The sequence below is a fragment of the Myotis myotis genome, unplaced genomic scaffold (genome assembly GCF_014108235.1).
Source record: "Myotis myotis isolate mMyoMyo1 unplaced genomic scaffold, mMyoMyo1.p scaffold_m19_p_14, whole genome shotgun sequence".
In the NCBI taxonomy this organism is placed as follows: Eukaryota; Metazoa; Chordata; class Mammalia; order Chiroptera; family Vespertilionidae; genus Myotis; species Myotis myotis.
Genome location: NW_023416318.1, coordinates 44124105 through 44142424, shown reverse-complemented (window position 1 = coordinate 44142424; position 18320 = coordinate 44124105). Strand labels below are relative to the sequence as shown.

Sequence of the window (18320 nt, the reverse complement as noted above, 5' to 3'; positions counted from 1 at the left end):
CGGGAGGGCTGGGACGGAGGCCTCTGCTTCTCACGGGAGCAGCTCGGGGCCTCCTGGTTCCGCCCGCTGTTTACAAGCCGCCTTCCTGTCCGTAAGCAGGAGGGGTTCTCAGATGGTGTCGGGGCTGCTTTGCAGCTGTGCGGGGACGCCCACCCTCGGCCCCTGGGAGCGAGTTCCCCTGTGAACTCTGGAGGATGTATATCTTTGCCTCGAGACAACCATTTCTCTTTCATCAACACAGCTAAGCATCTAAGCAACAACAGTTGATCTATTTCGTCCTTCACTTTGAATCAACTGATATAAACTAGAAGGGGCTCACACACATAGCTCCTCTATCACCAATAGCTCTCCCCCCCCCCCCCGCCCTTTCTCTCAACACTGCAAACTGAATGAAGCAATTTAAAGTCCCATTTTTGTTTCACTCCCCAGCGTTTTAGACTATTGAAAATTTGAAACCTCCAACTTCCTATTCTTCACTTTCCCTTGTATCCTGGGAACATGGCCCCAGCCCCAGCAGGCCGCCCGTGACTGCTAAGGGCCCTACCCTCCAGCCATGATTCATCATCACCTAGGCGTTCAATAAGCGCCTACTGGCGGCCCAGACCTCCAGGCATCACACTTGATTCATGCTTGGCCTTGGGCCCGCGGGGGACAGGCAGGAAGGAGAGAAATGGGCGCTTGCTACACATTTACTATGAACCCGGTGCTGTGCCCGCCACAGTCACACATGTCATCCCATTTATTCCTTACGTCAGCCCAAGCAGCAGATCTACGTCCATTGTATAGACCAGTGATGGCGAACCTTTTGAGCTCAGCGTGTCAGCATTTTGAAAAACCCTAACTTAACTCTGGTGCCGTGTCACATATAGAAATTTTTTGATCTTTGCAACCAGAGTAAAACAAAGACTTATATTTTTGATATTTATTTTATATATTTAAATGCCATTTAACAAAGAAAAATCAACCAAAAAAATGAGTTCGTGTGTCACCTCTGACACGCGTGTCATAGGTTCGCCAGCACTGGTGTAGACGAAGAAAAGCAAGGAGCAGAGAGGTTAAATAGCCAAACAAAAGAAAGACCAGGGACATGACCCCAGATCAGTCTGACCCTCAAACCTGAGCTCTTCCCATGGAGTGGGTTTCAGGGAGACGCTGCCTCAAAATAAGAGTGGGGGGTGGGGTGGGGGGATGCCCACGGAGGTGTCAAGCTGCTGGGTCAGCAGGCAGGTCCAGGCTGAGTGCCAAGGAACGTGCTATGACTGATGCCGGTGCCAGCTCAAGGAGGACCAAGGGCGAGAGTGAAAAATGACCCATGAATCCTGGCATCTGGGGGGTGGCAGGGTGAGCCAATGCTGGGTCACAGGGGTGATGTGGAGTTCTGCACCCAGGTCCACAGCGGCTCCCTCCAGGATGGTACCAGTGAGACAGCAGTGCAGGGGGAGGAGAACTGGGGGGAAAGGGGGTTGGCCACAATTGGCAGGAGATGCCCAGAGAGCAGTGCATCTGGGGAAGGGCTCCAGCAACACCCTCATGGAGGATGGAGAAGATGGACTGGCCCACAACCCAAGCACATGCGCCTATTGCAAAACCACATGCCAAGCGACCCTTAGGCATCTATGTCACCTTGGAGAGAGGTCTCTATGATGTCACCCAGCTCTGTCTTTTATCGTTGACTCAGATTAAGGATATTTAGGAGCCCAGGTTTTTAAATCTTGTGCTTTTTACCCCCCTTGAGACATCAATGTTTTTCCATGTTGCTACATAGTCAGTATTATTATCATCTTAATGGCTACATAGTTCAAATTCCCGGAATGGACGGCCCTATCTTTCTAATGCCTCCAAGGAGAATCTGGAAATCTAAACTAAGAAAAAACATTTTTTTAATGAAGAAAATAATACATTAGGATGTTTATTGCAAAATTATTTATAGTAGCAAAAAAATAATAACCCCAAACCGGAAAGAGTGTTAATGTCCAGCAATGAGAGGATGGTTTAGTAAATCAGAACTCAATGCAATTATACAACCATAAAATGATAATTACACCGACTATGTAGCAACATGAAGAAACATTTATGCCTAATGGGGGGAAAAAGCACAAAATAAAATTATATTTCTGTCCACAGTGATGTAAAATAAAGAGTGCCCCGGGGGGGAAAGGTGGCCAACGAAAATAAGAAATGACAGCTTCTGTGAGGGTGTTTGGGTGCTAAGGAACTGCTTTTAGAAAATGTATTATATGCTGACATGCTATGTTAACAATAACTAAAAAGCAAGTTAAAAAAGAAAGTCCGCCACAGAGATGATTTGCTAAGCAAGCAAACAAGCTCTCCTTCCTCGAGGGTGGGAAGCAGGGGTTGTTGCGTCTCTCTTCTGCTTTGTAATCTGTCCTGAAGATGAAGTTCAGTGGAAGAAGGCTGCCATTCATCTCCTGGTCTGCGTCTGCACCTTTCCAATGCATTCCTAAGTACACAGCCACATGCTCATTCCTCCATGAACGCTGCCCCCAAATCCCATTCACCTGCCTGGAGCATTGCAGCTTTTTCCCACCCATTCGTATCCAGTCTTCAGAAAACCCCCCTGAGGTGGGCAGGGCTGCTAGGATTAGGTCCATTTTTCAGATGGGAAAACTGAGATCAGGTACAAACTGCAAACTCCAGTCCAGGACTTTGAACAACAAGGTGGATGAGCCTGGGAGACTGGAGGGCTGAGTCCTGGAGGCCTCAGTTGCGCCCCCCACACCAAAGGGGCCTGTGGCTCTGTTAGGGGCTGAGCCCCGAGCTAAGAGAAGGGAAGGGTCCCCGGGAAGCCCCTCTGTGGTTGGACCTGTGCTGGGCCTGGCCAGCCCTTCCGGGGCCTGGGTGAATGTGTCCCCGCACCCCGGCTGTGCGGAGCCCCCGTGGCCTACAGCTCCGGCCAGGCAGCGCACGCCGCCCCCCACGCCAGCCACTCATGCCACTGGGAAGCCTTTCAGAGCTGCGGGCGCCTTGTCCCTGCGGAGGCGGCAGCATGCCCGAGGCCTGCAGAGGGTCCAAAATCCTGGGAACAGAGCCCCGGCCAGCCTGGCCAGCGCCTCGTTAGGAGGCCCAAAGGCGGGTGGGAGCCGTTCAGGAACAATGTTATTTATTTTTCTATTTTTAAACAAGTCTGAGGTCTCTGGGGGCACAAATGAAGTTATCGGGAAAGACATGAGGGGAAGAGCGCCTCGGCCAGCGGGCGGAGAGGAGCCCTAGGGACCAGGACCTTGCAAAGCTGAGATGGGCTTGTTTGTCTTGTGCTCTGAGAGCCCAGGGCTGGGACCAGGGTGCTGGACAAGCCTCTTCCCTCGGTGCTGCTGGGGAGCTGGGGTGCGAGCAATACTTCTCAATGATCCCATCAGTCATGTGCAGCGGGGGGAGGCGGCTCCCCCTCCGGAAGGAAGCCCGGTTCACGTCTCACCTCGGCCACGTGAACGCTTCCCAGACCCTCTGTCTCCTCATCCGGCACCAGGGCCGGCCACTCTGGCCTCGAGTCCCCGGCACCTCTCACCGGGAGGAGCAATGGGTGACGTGTGCACCTGGGGGGCTGGGACCCCCATCTCACCGAATCCTGGTGCGGCCCTGGAAAGGGAGCTTGTCACACATCCCCGCCTTAAGGGGAAGGAAGGCGAGGCCCAGAGGAGTTGGGTGACCTGCCCCGCAGCACCCAGACCCCGGCCCACCGGGTTTAGAGCCCCCTCTCCTCCCACAACCCAAGCTGCCTGTCAGGTGCTCTGGGCAAGGGGAACACGCTGTGCTCTTGGGAGCTTTCGGAGAAATCATGACTCATGGGCAGGATCAACCGAAGGGCTGCGTGGACTTGGCCGGGTGAGAAAGGCCTCCCAGGAAGTGAGAAGCGTGTGAGGAGCAAGGAGAGCTGGACTTGTGGTCATGGTCCTGGTCTGGTCCTTACCGGGTGTCAGCTGGGTGACTGTCGGCAGATCACTCATTCACTCCAGGCCTGAATGGGCCCCTCCATGAACAAAAGTTCATCACAGAGCTGCTTCCCAAGGTCGATGAGAGGGTCCGATTAAGATCTGACACGTGAGGCGGCAGGGGGATGCTCAAGCGCCATACAATTGACAACTCCTCCCCAATTCCTGCCCAGACAGCAGTGAGAAGTATGGGTTGAGCCAATTGCAACAGGCAAGCACTGGGGAGTCCTTATGCATCGCCCCCTCCCGGAGGCCCCACACACAGGCAGCCACTGCAGGTACAGAACCTCCAACTCAGGATGCATTGGGTGACGGGGGGCCCTCGGCCTTCCCTGCAGACTCCCTCCACCCCCATCGCCTCAGCTTAGAGCCGCTGGGCATCTGTGCTTTGCCCTGGGGTCCACATAGAAAGTTGGGCCAAGAAAAAGGAAGGAATTGGCCCAAGACCACTCAGCCAGGGGCAGGGGATGGGGGGGGGGGGGACTAAAACTAGAACCCAGAGCTCTTCCCCACCTTCCAGGCTTTCCTGACTACCTGTCTGGGAGGCGTGACACACCTGGGAGATGGGGAAACTGAGGCCGAGAAGAGCAGTGAGGTGCTCGAGGCCGCTGGGTCAGTGGCGCAGCCCAGGCGGGCGGCCAGACCCCAGCTCTCTGCTGCTGGCTGCTCAGCCCAGAGCAAAAACTGCGTCCTACATCCCTGAGCTTTTTCTGAAACCAACCACTTCTTAATTCTTTGGCTGAATGTCTAAATAAGGATTTTTGCCAATTCTGAGCCCCGCTAACTGATGAAGTTGTCAGAAAAAGATCTAATGATGCTTGAAAATGCAGGGAGTGAGCCAGCTGCCAAATTGCCCTCCCAGCTCTGACTCTGCGTCAAGGAATCGGGGGACCCTCCCCCCGGGGGGGGGGGGGCTGGAGGTTGAGACTCTGCCGCCTTTCATCAGCTGTGTGATGCGGATGAGTTGCTTAACCCCTTTGAACTCCCTCCTCCACGGGTCGCTCTGAAGATTAAATGAGATGACGTGTGTGTGACATGTCAGCACAGTGCCAGGCACAGCACAGATGCAGGGCAGCCTGGGAGGGTGGGGCAGGGCATGGACTGGGGTGGCTGTGCCTGCAGTCCCCAGTGAGTGAGCTGAAGCCACCAGCTCCATTTGGGGAAGTGCTGGGGCAGCCCCAATATCCTGGAGGGAGGGGGCAGCATGCGTCTCAGCTGGGATGGAAGGCTCAGCCTGACCTCAGGCCCTGGGAGGTGGGCCTGGGAGGCTGGGCAGGCCCCGCCCTCTGTCCTCTCCTCTTTCTCGGTGGAACATTTGTCCTCGCAGGCCTGGCACAGAAGCCCGAGAGGCTGGGCTCTGAGAGGTCCCGCCCCCCCTCCACGAAATGAGCTGGACCTAAGTACAGGCCACCCCATAACACAAGACACACATACGTCATCTGCCTCCCAAGGGTAGGGCTCAGGTGAGTGTCCCAGCCATTTCCCCTCCATCACCAACTGTCCAGGCCACATCTCTCTCCTGTTTTCCCTCCTCTCCTGGCTACATGCATGTACACAGATGTAGACATGTATGCACACACATCGCCTGCTTGGTGACCTTTCATCTTCCCCAGAAGATGGAGAAGGACGAACAGGTCTTGGGTACAAACGTATTTTTGCAATTCTGGGGCTTTGCACAGAACTGTTAACTTCCCGGAGACTCAGTTTCCTCATCTGTCAACGGGGAAACACCACTGAGCTTTACTTAACTGTCACGGCCGTGAGAAGCACATGAGACGGAGCATGGACAGGGCCTGTAACCAAGAAGCACATGACTAATGCCAGTGGACATTTGGGGCTGGAAAGTAGAATTGCTGTAACCATGAAATCTGCGTCTATTTTTAGCAAACCAGGGAGAGTATCTGAGGGTGAGGGAGGGGCCAGGCAGTGGCCTAAATACAGCATGAGGATTATCACGGGGTCCAGCTGTCCTCGTCCGGGCTGTAGGTAATCAAACATGCCCCTCCCAGCAGGCTGCCTCCCCTGCGTGCTCAATTCTGTGCCCACTGGCTGAATACAAAGTGCTCAGAGGACCGCTCTGAGCTCATGGGAGCCGAGAGGTGCACGTTAGGAGTGGGCAGGCCGGCTCCGCACCAGGGATCAAACCTCAGAGTTTCCTCGGGATGTGGTGGGAGTGGGAGCTGCAGAGGGAAGCCTGGGCTCCATCTCTGCTCGGCCTGTGAGGGGCCCTGGGACCCTTGTATGATCAGGTCCCATCTCGTGCCTCCGTTTCTTCATTTATAAAGGCCTGTCCACTCCTGGGAGGTGCAATCTGGCCACGAAAAAGCTCTGACAAAATTGATTTTTAAAAAAGCACAGGCAGATGCCTGGAGCCCCCTCCCTCCAGGATATTGGGGCTGACCCAGCACTTCCCCAAATGGAGCTTGTGGCTTCAGCTCACTCACTGGGGGCTGCAGGCACAGCCACCCCAGCCCATTCACCAGGTCTCACTCCCCCCCCCACACACACACTCTTCTCAGGTGGCCAGGTGTGCCATCACCCATGGAGAAGGGGCTCAGGTGCCCACAGGCCACCAGGACCCCTTCCAGCCCAGGACTCTGCAAGACGAAGCAGGGCGGTCATTTGTAATAACAGAGTTTTCACTGGACGGATTGCTTACCCCCTTTGACCCTCTGCTTCCCCAGCTGTCAACGCGGATAATAACTCAGCCGGCCAAGGGCTGCCGGGAGTTAGCGTAGGTGCCGGATGGTTGAGCACTGGCTGGCCCAGCCTCAGGACACCACTAGGGAGGTCCTTCTGGGGCCTTCGGGGAGGGGTGCTGTTCCCAGACCTGCCTGGCTGTCCCAGAAGCCACTCAGCATCCTAAAAAGTGGGGAGGGGACGCTGCCAAAGCATGACCAAGGTGTCTTGGGCTGGGTCGCTCTAAGAGGGACGGTGTCCTCCAGGTAGCCTGGGTGAGCCTCTCTGGGCCCCAGTGTTTGGCACTGGGGTCAAGAATCAGCTCTGTAAAGCCCCGAGGTTTGTGATTCTCCCGTTTGTTCTTAGCCTTGAATTTCCTAAGAAAAGGCCTCGTTAGCCCCCAAACCTCAATCAGTGCACAACACAGAGGAAGCGCAGAGCAGTGACTTACGGGGTGAATGAATGAGAACCAGGTGTGGGAGCCTCATTCATCAGCCTCTTTTAAAACGTCTCTTATCCACGGGACTCTCCCCTGGATGATCGACAGGACAAGGGGTGACATTTCCCAGGGGGCCGTGGGGAAGCAGGGGCTCCCAGAGCAGCCTGGCCGGGCTGGAGTGTGGGGTGGGGACGGGCCAGAGTGGGAGCGAGGCTCTGAGGACACCAGGAGGCGGGGTGCCTGGGAAGCTGGGAGTGGAAAGCACCGAGAAAGGGCTGGGGCGCCGCTGTCTGTGTGGAAGGCCCCGAGGCAGCAGCGATGAGGAGAGGGTGCTTCGGAGTGTCCCCTGAACACCAGGTGTGATTCCTCAGTGAAGGCGACAGGTGGGGCACTGGCATCTATTTCCTGACACCCCGTCAAACTGAAATAAAGGGCGTCTTTAGAGGCTTGACCTACGGGAGCAGAGAGAACGCGAGGGAAGCAGATGAGCGAGCGGCGACTGAGGCGGCAGGTGTCAACCTGTCCCACGTCCCAGAACCCTCTAAAGCAGCGGTTCTCAACCTGTGGGTCCCGACCCCTTTGGGGGTCGAATGACCCTTTCACAGGGGTCGCCTAAGACCATCGGAAAACACATATATAATTACATACTGTTTTTGTGATTAATCACTATGCTTTAATTATGTTCCATTTGTAACAATGAAATTGGGGGCCACCACAACATGAGGAACTGTATTAAAGGGTCGCGGCACGAGGAAGGCTGAGAGCCACTGCAAAGGCTCTGGAACAGAAAGCACCAGGTCTCACTGGAAACGGAGGTCGGCTAACAGGAGAACAGATCGAAAGTCTTGAAAGGCAGCTGGGGTTCTAGACCTCCCCCTACTCGACACGGTGGGGTGATTGCCCCCCTCCAGCCCCCGCAGAAGATTGGAGGGCTGTTCTCTGCGCTGGGGACGTCAACCACCACTGAGAACTGGAAGTTAAATTAATATATTTAATATATTTAAGTCTGAGACTCCACCAGCCCTGTTTCCCGACTCGGCTCCAGGATACTGGCCGCCAGGACTTCACTCCTGCCTTGTCTAGAGTGTCCTCAAGAAATGGCCCCTTCAGCTCACCCTCCAGAACAGCTCGGTCCATAAACCCCACCCAAGGATTTGAGCTTTGAAACAGCTTCTTAGCAGCCACCCCCTCCCCGCACTCTAATGATGAGCAGACAACGGCCAGCTCTCCAGGGAAGGCCTCTGGCAGGAATGACAAGGCCCAAACCGGCTGGTGGGGAAAAGTACATTGGAGAAAACAGCCTCGAGGAGAAAGGGAGAGGATACAGTTAAAAAAAGGAATAAGCTTGAGCTCTTGGAAATCAAAAGCATGATGGCAGAAGTGGGAAACTAAATTAGAGTTGGGGGTCAAGTTGAGGGGAGGTCCCAGGAAGAAGAGCCAGAGAGGGCGCTGGCAGGTAGCTGAGACGTGATGAAAAGCGAAGGACCCACCCGCACGGGCGACATCAGGAGAGTAGCGCTCCAGAACGAGAGAACGGAGGAAGCAGAGGGGAGAAGGTATCCAAGAAAGAATTCACAGGAATGTCCGTGAACTGAAGGACCGTTCCTGCCAATGGGTCCTCTGTGTGCCCGGTGCCTGGGGAAAAGGACCCACACTCACTCACATTGTTGGTAATTTCAGAAGCAAAGAGCATACGAGTTTCCGGGGGGCGGGGGTGGGGGCGGGGTGGAGAACAAGGTCACACACGAAAAGAATCAGGAAACTTTTTAACAACAACAGCAAAGCTAAAATGAAATAGGGTGATGCTTTCCAAATTCTGGCATTGGAAAAAAAATTGCATCCAACCTGTAATTCAATTCCCTCTATGAAGAGTGAGGGGAGAGTAAGACACTCAGATATGTAAGGTGTGAAGGCATTTACCTCCATGCGCCTTTACCAGGAAGCTACTGCAGGATGCGCACCACCAAAACAAGGGGGGAAACCGACAGAGAGGAACCCGGGGATTGGCAGACCCCAGGCAGACACAGTGTGCCAGCTTCCACAGCCCCGACCTTCCAGGAGACCTGAGATCTTCCCGCAGGTCCTGCCACCCACAGTCTGGGCCCGGAAATTAGACAACCCGTCACACCACACCACTACGCATCCGTGTTTACAGAAAGCAAGATCGTTATTTACAAGAACAGAAACGCTGAGCTAATTCACTTTTAAATACACCAAGGAGAGCAGCAGACAGAGAGAAAGCAGAAGCCTTCTGAGCGGAACAGGCGGGGCCGTGTCCGCCGGCTTCCCCACCACCCTCTGCTGCCCCGGCCGCGCTCCCCTGCTCCCCGCTGACAGGCAGACCCTTCCCAGTATTGCCCAGCCCTCATTATTCACAAGTGAAGCCAAGTTAAGAAAACAGAACCTTCCCGGACCACTGGAGATCCCCAGCCAAGTTGCAGCGGTGCCTGAGCTCCCTGGGGCCCCATTCTCCAAGCCTTTTCCAGAGATGTGTTCTGGGCAGGGTGAGTCATGGGCGCCCGTCCCCGGGCCTCGGAGAAAGAACACAGGGACACTGGTCCCCCACCTCCTAGCAAGCCTCTCCTTGCTCATGTGGTGGGAGGCAAGTTTTTGCTTCATCCAGGATTGGAAAGACACAGAGGGAAACTTCAGACCTAGATCTAAACCCCTAAAGTTTAGATCTGAGGGCCTGGGATGGTCAGCGACAAAGTTCTCGACAACCAGGAACAAAGGGAGAAAAATAAAGACGAAAAGGGATGTGTATGGAAAGAACTATTCTTGCATCTGGGATTAGATCCTTCTTACGTTTCTGTTCTAAAATGACCATTGGGGGGGGGGGGGGAGTAGAATGATGGTGATTGTGGTTGACATATTTTTTAATGTCCTTACTTGGCAAAATAGGAAAGTTGACATCTCTAGCTAGTGTTCCTCAAAAAAAGAAGAAGGAGGAGGAGGAGGAGGAGGAGGGAGGAGGAGGAGGAGGAGGAGGAGGAGGAGGAGGAGGAGAAGAAGAAGAAGAAGAAGAAGAAGAAGAAGAAGAAGAAGAAGAAGAAGAAGAAGAAGAAGAAGAAGGAGGGGGGGGGGCTTGTTTCTAAGTGGTTAGAGCCACTCACTCCTCTTGTGAAGTGACTTGCCTACGATCACATGGCTAGCAGGTGAGTTCGAACCCAGCTCTTCTGCTCCTGGCCCAGGGCCCTGCCCCCTAGTCCTCTAGATGTGGCAATGGCTGTGTTCTCAATTCATGAGATGGTTCTGGTTGCTCAGAACCAGTTGGCAAAGCAACAAAGAAACAAACAAAAAAATTAAAAATACAAAACAAGTCAATGTGATCGCAATAAGCATATCTGCATAGACAAAGGTATGGAAGGAAAGAGGGCCCCATGGTCATGGCCGTCCCCCTCTGAGGTGGGCTGCCTGGTGATTTTTACTGTGTTTTTCCTTTTCTCTGTTTTCCAGTTTTTGTTTTTCCAGTGACCTTGTTTCTATTTGTATGACAACATAAAATAATAACCATGTAGAAAGATGAAATAAGAGAAGTAAAAATTAATTTCTTTCAAAGATCCCATCTCACTTTCTGGCCACTTTCCAATGAATAAACTCTTGGGGGTTGGTGCTCCAGAGATGGCCTAGGTCCCCGCCCTGCCCTGTGGGCGTGGCCTGCCCAGGACCCTCCCTCCACGGCTCTCCAACCCTGGGCTTCTCTGCAGCCTGACATTCCTGCTGCATCATCCCCCAGCTGCCAAATGATGACCCCACAGACAAGCAGCCCCCAGACCACCCAGGGTCATTGCCAGGGTGCTCCTGCCCACCTGGCCTGAGTAGAAGTGGAGAGCCCAGCCTTGGGGGTCAGTCTTGACTGACAGTTCAGGCTCTGCTGTCAGATGGCCCTGGGCAAGTCATTTCCCTCTCGGGGCCTCTGTGTTCCAATGGGTAAAACCAGGGTGGAGAGCGTTTGACAGGGAGTAGACTGGGTGGTCTCTAAGTTTCTTTCCAGGCTTAATATTGAAATATGCTGGGACTGACCAGTGACATCATCCCCCACACATTTGGCCTTGCCTCTCTGGGCTGCCCTCGGGTCCCTGAGTGGAGAGTCTAGGTCTGAGAGAAGTCCCAGCCATTGCGCACAAGTGTGAATGAGCATATGTGTGTGTGTGTGTGTGTGTGTGCAGGGTGCATGTGGGGGTGTTGGGGTGTGCAGGGGTGTGTATGTGAGTAGGAGGTACCAGAGGGACATCATCCAGTTATCTCACCTTTTGGGGGATCCTGCTCCTTTCCTCGCCAAAACCCCAGCCATCCATCCCACCCTTCTCATTCCTTTGTCTTCTCTATTCCTGCTTCTGTGTCAAGTCCCAGCTCTGTGTTCCTCCTCTGTCTCTGACCTAGAACAAGACCTGTTGCTCTGTAGCCCTGGTTAAGTGTGTGCCCCCCCCCACCCCCCCCCCACACACACACACACGTGGTCTCTCTCCCAGGGCACCATCCCCCAGGCCCCTGGCCCTCTTCCAAGAGGTGCCCATGGCTCTCAGAGTCCACCTTGGTCCAGACAGAAATGAAGATGGGTTCCACTGCACAATGACAAAGTCAAAGCATTTTTTCTGCCGAGATCTGAATGAAAAATCCGGAAGCCCGACAGCGCCATGATTTGTTACCCTGACATCGCCTCTCTACGCATTGAACAGAGTTTAATTAAAATCTCATGAGTGATGAGGGCCCTTTGACTGTGCACCTCTGGGCTCTTCCAGGTGGAAAGGCAAGGTCTTTTCACAACAAGGACAAAGGCTCAAGGATGGCCCTAAAAGATTGGGGGTGGGGGGTTCGCTGCAGCTCAGGCAAGCACAGCCTGTGGGTTTGAGCCACACCCACCGCTCCACCCACTTCACCAGGGAGGAGACTGAGACCAGCTCTTTCAGCCCCTCAGCGCCTCCCAGTGACCACACCCCCATCGCCCCTCCACCCTGGACTCACCCTCAGGGCCGGCAGGGAGCTGACCTGGTCCGTGGTCAGGGTGGCCTCCTTGTAGTACTTCCCGGGCGGGCAGAGCTTCAGGAAGGTGTCGTGGATGCTGAGAAGCGAGACGTGACGGGCTGGGGAGTAGAGACCAGCAAGCCCCCTCCCTCCCTCCACCGTGCTCCCTGGAGGAAAGGACTCAGGATTGATTGACACAGAAAAGGCAGTTATAAATCATCCACCCTTCCAGAAACATCCTTGAGGCTGCAGTGCACAGAGCTCACCTGGCGTGGGATGGGTGGGGGGAGACATTCCCCAGGAGAGCACTGGGGGACTGAAGGTCAAGGAGGAGAGGAGCCGTCTGCCCCAGCCCCAAGGAGCATTATCACGGTGATGGTTAGAATTGCAGGTGGGAGGTGACCATAAAAAGCAAACTGACTTTCAGTCAATGTTATGAACGTTGAAGCATTCTCTGAGGCCATGGGCCCAGGGCATTCGGCTCCCGCTGTCCTCACCCAGGTTCCCCCTGGGAGTGCCTGCTGCAGGCTGCCTCCTCTCGGGGACACTTTTCATGGAACAGGGCCATTATCTCTCATTTACAGATGAGGACACTGAGGCTCAAGGTGAAATAACTTGCCTAAGGTCACACGGTGGTCAGAGTGAAAGCCAGGCTATAGACACCCGGCCCTTCCTCAAGGAGCCCAGAGGAGGGAGGTGTCAGGTGGCTGAGGGAGACTTTAGAAACCTCGCCTGCCCCTGAAGCCCTCTCCTCATTTACCAAGCTCCATGATGGGTGCACTCCAGCACATGATCTCATTGAGTCTTCCCATCAACCCCTGGGAGAGACATAGGGGTGATCATTTCTATAGAGGGGTAAACTGAGGCACAGAGTGTTTAAGGGGTGTGCCCAAGGTCAGGAAGCTTGGAAGAGACAGAGTGGGGTCTGAGCCCTAAACCTGGTTCTTCTGGCTGTGCCGCCCACCCCTAAAGTGTTCATCCCCACCCAGGGGAGAGCCTGGAAGCCCCACCCCCCTGGAGAGCCGTGGGGAGGTGGTGCCTGGGGAGGGCCCTGCCCGGACTTCATGCCCCCCCAGGCCGCGGTGGGTAGGCTGCCCTCACATGAGTTGTGGCTGTGTCTCAGCTGCCACCGAATGTCCTCCTCCTCCAAATATGGATCAGCCGGCTCTAAGTGGAGCTCTGAATTAATCACTAATGGACTCAAAGTCAAAGTCATTTAAAAAACTCACACACAGCCTGCCAGAAACCCAGCCGGCAGGCGGTGGCTCCCGCACACCTAGCCCAGACGCGGAGGGGCCGCCTGCGCCGGGAGAGGCGGGCACCTGCTCCACTGCGCACACTCGGGGACCGTGAACCAGCCACGTCCCCTCCAGGCCTCAGTTTCCCCCGTGTAAGATGAGTCTGGGTGGTGCCCTCGCCCTGGCTCCTCCAGTTCAGACATTCTGTGGCTGTTTCTGTCCCTCTCTCTGCTCACCTCTTGCCTCTGAGGCCCCGAATTTAGTGGTTTTCCACTGGGTCCCTCGTTAGAATCATGGAGGGGGCTTATGAAAGGGTCCGTGTCCACCCCTGGAGATTTCCATTCAAGGCCGGGGCGGAGCCCAGGCACCGATAGGTTCTATAACAGGGGTTCTCAGCCTTCCTAAGGCCGCGACCCTTTAATACAGTTCCTCATGTGGTGGTGACCCCCAACCATAAAATTATTTTCGTTGCTACTTCATACTGTAATTTTGCTACTGTAAACAATATGTAATTATATATGGGTTTTCCGATGCTCTTAGGCGACCCCTGTGAAAGGGTCATTCGACCCCTCAAGGGGTCGAGACCCACAGGTTGAGAACCGCTGTTCTATAAGCTTCCTTCCGCGCTGCTGTGGTGCAGGCAGGAGGAGAACACAGTGCCTCTAGGCGGGTCCTGGCTCGGGGGCCAGGGCCATGGGGTCAGCAGGCTTTGCCCACGGGACAGCTTGCAGGTATTTTATAAATAGCCCTATCTTTAGCCTGCAGGCTTTTAGTCCCGTGATTGACTACTTCCAGGCTGTGTGCCTTGGGCACATCCTTTCTCTGAGCCAGTTCCCTCATTTGCCAAAAGGGGATGATAACACCATGAAAATAGCAATGACCACATACTCAGCACTGACCCTGGTGCTGTCACGGGTCGGGTCATCTCCTTGTCCTACTAACAGCCATTGCTCTCAGGTCACCCTTTTCCTGTAAGTGTGGAAACTGAGGCCCAGCGGAGGTAAGAAGCTCACCCGCCATCACACAGCTAGGAAGTGACTGCTGAGCCTCGGACCCAGGCCTCTGGCTTCCAGGAAGCAAGCCTGTCACCGCTCCACCTGCTGTCCTGGCGTTCGAGGAAATCCAGGAGCTCAGGGCCAGGACAGGGCCTGGAGCCCGGGGAAAGCCTCCATTTCGATGGCTAGACATGCATCCTATGGATCGATGCTCACCTGTTGGATAAGCGCTTTGTGCATGAGGGTTGGACGTAACACTATTTGTAAAGCTGAAAACCATAAACAACCTAAGTGTACATTACAGGGGGTTGGGAAAATGAATTACGGTTCTTCCGTAGGAAGGAATGCTCCGTAGTCATTAAAAAAGAAAGAGGCAGATTTCTGTGCTTTAAGCAAAACCAGCCCAGATGAAAACTTTATAAAAAAGGGTCCGGAACAGTATGAATGCTACCCTATACATGAGTAAATGCGACAGTATGAAAGGGATACCCTGTTTGAAGGCTCTGTGTGTCGGTCTATCTATGAAAGATTCTTCCGGAAGGCTAATGGGAAACAACTGAGCAGTGGTTACCTTTGGGGAAAAGACCTGGGAAAAGGGGGGGGGGGGGTGCATTTACTTTTTTATGTAGAGCTTTCTATGCTATCGAATTTTCTAGCCATGCTCACAAGTTACATTTTAGATTTTATTTTTGCTCAAGAGTTACTTTTTAGAAAAGCTCAGTAGGGGTAGTAGGATGTGAGTCATGTGGAGTTTTGTCATATTTTTTTCTATATTTAAAAAAGTGAGTGAATTTTCATTTTCAAAGGAAAATAATATAGCCCCGTGACTGGCCCTGGTCTCCATGGCTCCCTGTGTCCTGGCCACGCTCAGTGCCTGGGGAGGCTCATGCTTGTGGCAAAGGCGTCGCCTGCCTGGGACTCGAGGTGGGAAGTGTGGCTCTCAGGCCGGGCGTCATGGCGGGGAGCGCGAGTCCACGCAGAGACAGTGAGGGGAGAGGGCCCAGGCCTGAGGGTCTCACAGTGGTCTCCTCCCTCCAGCCCTGCCCCACCCCATGCCTTAGTGAGCTCATGTACCCGTCTACCAAGTGTTCGCTGAGCACCTGGCTTGGGCTGTGCACTCACCCCTCCCTCATGCCTTCCATCCCTCTGCATCCCATGAGGGGACGTGGTGATGGGTGGCTTTGGACAGAAACCCGTGAGAGCAGGGACCAATGGTCACCACTGCACTCCAGGGCCGGCACGGTGTCTGCCGCACACCAGGCACTGAGGGAGGCTTGGGGAGGGTGTGGGTGATAAGAGAGGTGCAGTTACCCAGCCAGTGACGGGTCCAAACGGGCTTCAGACCTGTTTCCTGAACGAATTACGGTTCATCCAGGAACCCTTGTCTTCATCATCCCAGGGAGGGCCTGTCCACCTCTGTGATTCCATGAGGAAGCCCTGCCTTGGGTCCCCCAGCAGCCTGAAGCCTGACATTCCACTCATCTCGTCAGGCCTGGGGATCACGACCCCACCCCTGGGGCTGGTCCGTCTCTGCCTGCTCTGGGCAGCCTCATCCTTCACTCTTACCACCCGTGAGCTTAGGGCTCTGCGGCTCTGAGCAGGGACCACCCGCAGGGGCCAGGGCAAGATTCCAGCCCAGGGGGCAGGGGGCCGGGGGCGGGAGGGGCTCTACTCACCACAGGATCTCATTTCTGGTCAGGAAGGTCAGCGCCTACAACAAACCACAGAGAGGTGACCTGCCCACTCCGTCCAGCCCTGCCCTGGCCTCCCGAGGAGTGGGGAGCTTCGGGGGCCGGGGTGGAACAGCCAGAAATGGAGGCACCTGGCCCTCCGCAGCGGATGCCTGAGGGGGTGGCCGAGGAGCAAACAGTGCCCTGCCCCCTCCCCTGGCTCTCATGGTCTCTGGAAGGAGTGTGTGGGCTCAGACCTGGAGAGAGAATCAGAGACAAGACGGAAACCGGGCTGTGGGGCAGGGAACGGGTGGGGAGGAGGCCTGGGAGGACTGGACTGGACATCAGCAAAGGCCAGGGCCACCACTATCTGACTGGTAGGCTCTAGACCAGGGGTCCTCAAACTACGGCCCACGGGCCACATGCAAATACAAATATTGTATTTGTTCCCGTTTTGTTTTTTTACTTCAAAATAAGCTAGAGTCTAGAGCAGCGGTTCTCAACCTGTGGGTTGCGACCCCTTTGGCGGTCAAACGATCCTTTCACAGGGGTCGCCTAAGACCATCCTGCATATCAGATATTTACATGACGATTCATCACAGTAGCAACATTACAGTTATGAAGTAGCAACGAAAATAATTGTATGGTTGGGTCACAACATGAGGAACTGTATTTAAAGGGCCAGAAGGTTGAGAACCCCTGGTCTAGGGCTTCAGGTAAGAGTCTTCCCGCTCGCCCCACCTGCCTTAGGAAGCTCCCACCTCTGCCCAGAGTCTCAGCCTGATCTACCCACCTGGTACTCTTCCAGGTCCTCCCAGTGGATCTGGTACCTCAAACACTGTCCCATGCCAGCCACACCTTTCTCTCTGCCGGCAGCAGAACCTTTGGCCCCAGGGCTCACCAGTTTGTGTGACCAGGTGATCTGGTTGCCATAGCTGCCATACATTCTACCTTCTGCCCATTCTACCTAAGCTTCTGAGGGGGCAAAGAAATGGGTTCTTCTGGTTCCCAGGGCCGATAGACACCACCCTCAGCCACAAACCGAAAGGCAGCCCAGGGGCAGGGCCGAGTGCCATTCTGTTGGCTTGGGGGTCGCACTGCCTGGGCTAGAATCCCAAATCTGCTCATGCTGACAAGACACGTGACCTCGGCTAGTTACGCAACCTCTCCCGGTCTTAGCTTCCTCAACTATAAAACAGGGTGATAATCATGGGGCGTTGTGAGATTATTCGAGTTAGCACAAGTAGCAATGCCAGGCACGTAAGTGCTCAGGAGATGTTAGAATCCTGTCCCAAGCGCTTTGCCAAAGGTGGGGGTGCAAAAATGAGTAGCATAGGCCCTGATCTCAGGAGTGGCCCAAAGAGCACCTACAGGGGCGTCCCAGCCCCTCAGTCAGGGTCCGGTCAGGGTCCCTGCAGGAGCAGAGGGTACATTCAAATGAGGGTACTTTGGAGAGGGTCTAAAAAGGGGACTTCATGGAACTCTTCAAAAGGCAAGGTGGGGTGTAGACAAACCACCCAGGAGAGGGCAGAATCCTGGGCTACTTACCACAGAGATGCTCCAGTCCTGGCCCAACACACGGGGATCAGGACCCCAGCATCGCTCTCTCCTCTCCTTCTCTCCTGCAGGAATGAAGAGCAGGTGGAGAGTTGACCTGGGGAGACAGAGAAGTCCAGCTCAGCTGCAGTGCCACAGGCCAGGAGGCGCCTCCCACAGCCACCCGCCACTCCTGCCCCTGGGCGGTCCGCACGCCCACCCGCACTGTGCCCTGTGGCTTTCCTGGTTCTACCAGGTCCTGCCACACGCTCTCCTACGTGAACATCCCAGGCCTTTCTGTTGCAGCTGATTCATGTCTCTGGAAATCAGCTGCTCCGTTTTCTTTTCTTTTGCTCTATTTTCTTCACCTGTCCTTCCCGGAGATGGAGCCAAGCAGAAGAACCCCAGGGGCCCTCAGCCCCTGGTTGACCTGGCAGGCACAGGGGCAGCACCTGCAGTGTGCTGGGAACCGGGCCTGACCCTGGGGAGAAATGAGTGACTGTGGTCTCAGCCTTCAAGAAATGGATACTTCACTCACACACACACACGCACGCACGCACACACACGCACACGCACATGCACACGCACACGCACACGCACACAGATGCGTAGTGAGTTCTCAATCAAGGGTAAGTGATATTGTTACTTTTTACAGCTGAGCCTGGAAGAACGGGCAGGATTTTAGCAGGCAAAGTCAGCAATTAAGTCCCATCTGCTGCTAAGCCCTCGGAACTTCCACCATCGTTTATTGAGCAGCTTCTCTCTGCCAGCCGAGTCCCTGTAAGCTGCCTCCTGCCATGCCCCACAGAGGTCTGTGAGGTCGGCAGGTACGGTTCCTTTGCTCTGGG

At 54.7% G+C, this 18320-nt stretch overlaps 1 protein-coding gene across 1 annotated transcript in view; it reads right to left on the bottom strand.

Annotated features, from left to right (window-relative positions):
* Window positions 1–17758, bottom strand: part of CIB4 (calcium and integrin binding family member 4) — a 38379-nt gene extending 20621 nt beyond the window's left edge. Inside the window, exons 1-4 of the mRNA XM_036335558.1 lie at window positions 17751–17758; window positions 17485–17590; window positions 15943–15977; window positions 12034–12130 (exon numbers count right to left, since the gene is read on the bottom strand). Of these exons, the coding sequence (XP_036191451.1) occupies window positions 12034–12130; window positions 15943–15977; window positions 17485–17590; window positions 17751–17758 (246 nt within the window). The remainder of the gene's footprint in view (window positions 1–12033; window positions 12131–15942; window positions 15978–17484; window positions 17591–17750) is intronic.
* Between the last annotated feature and the right edge of the window lie 562 nt (window positions 17759–18320).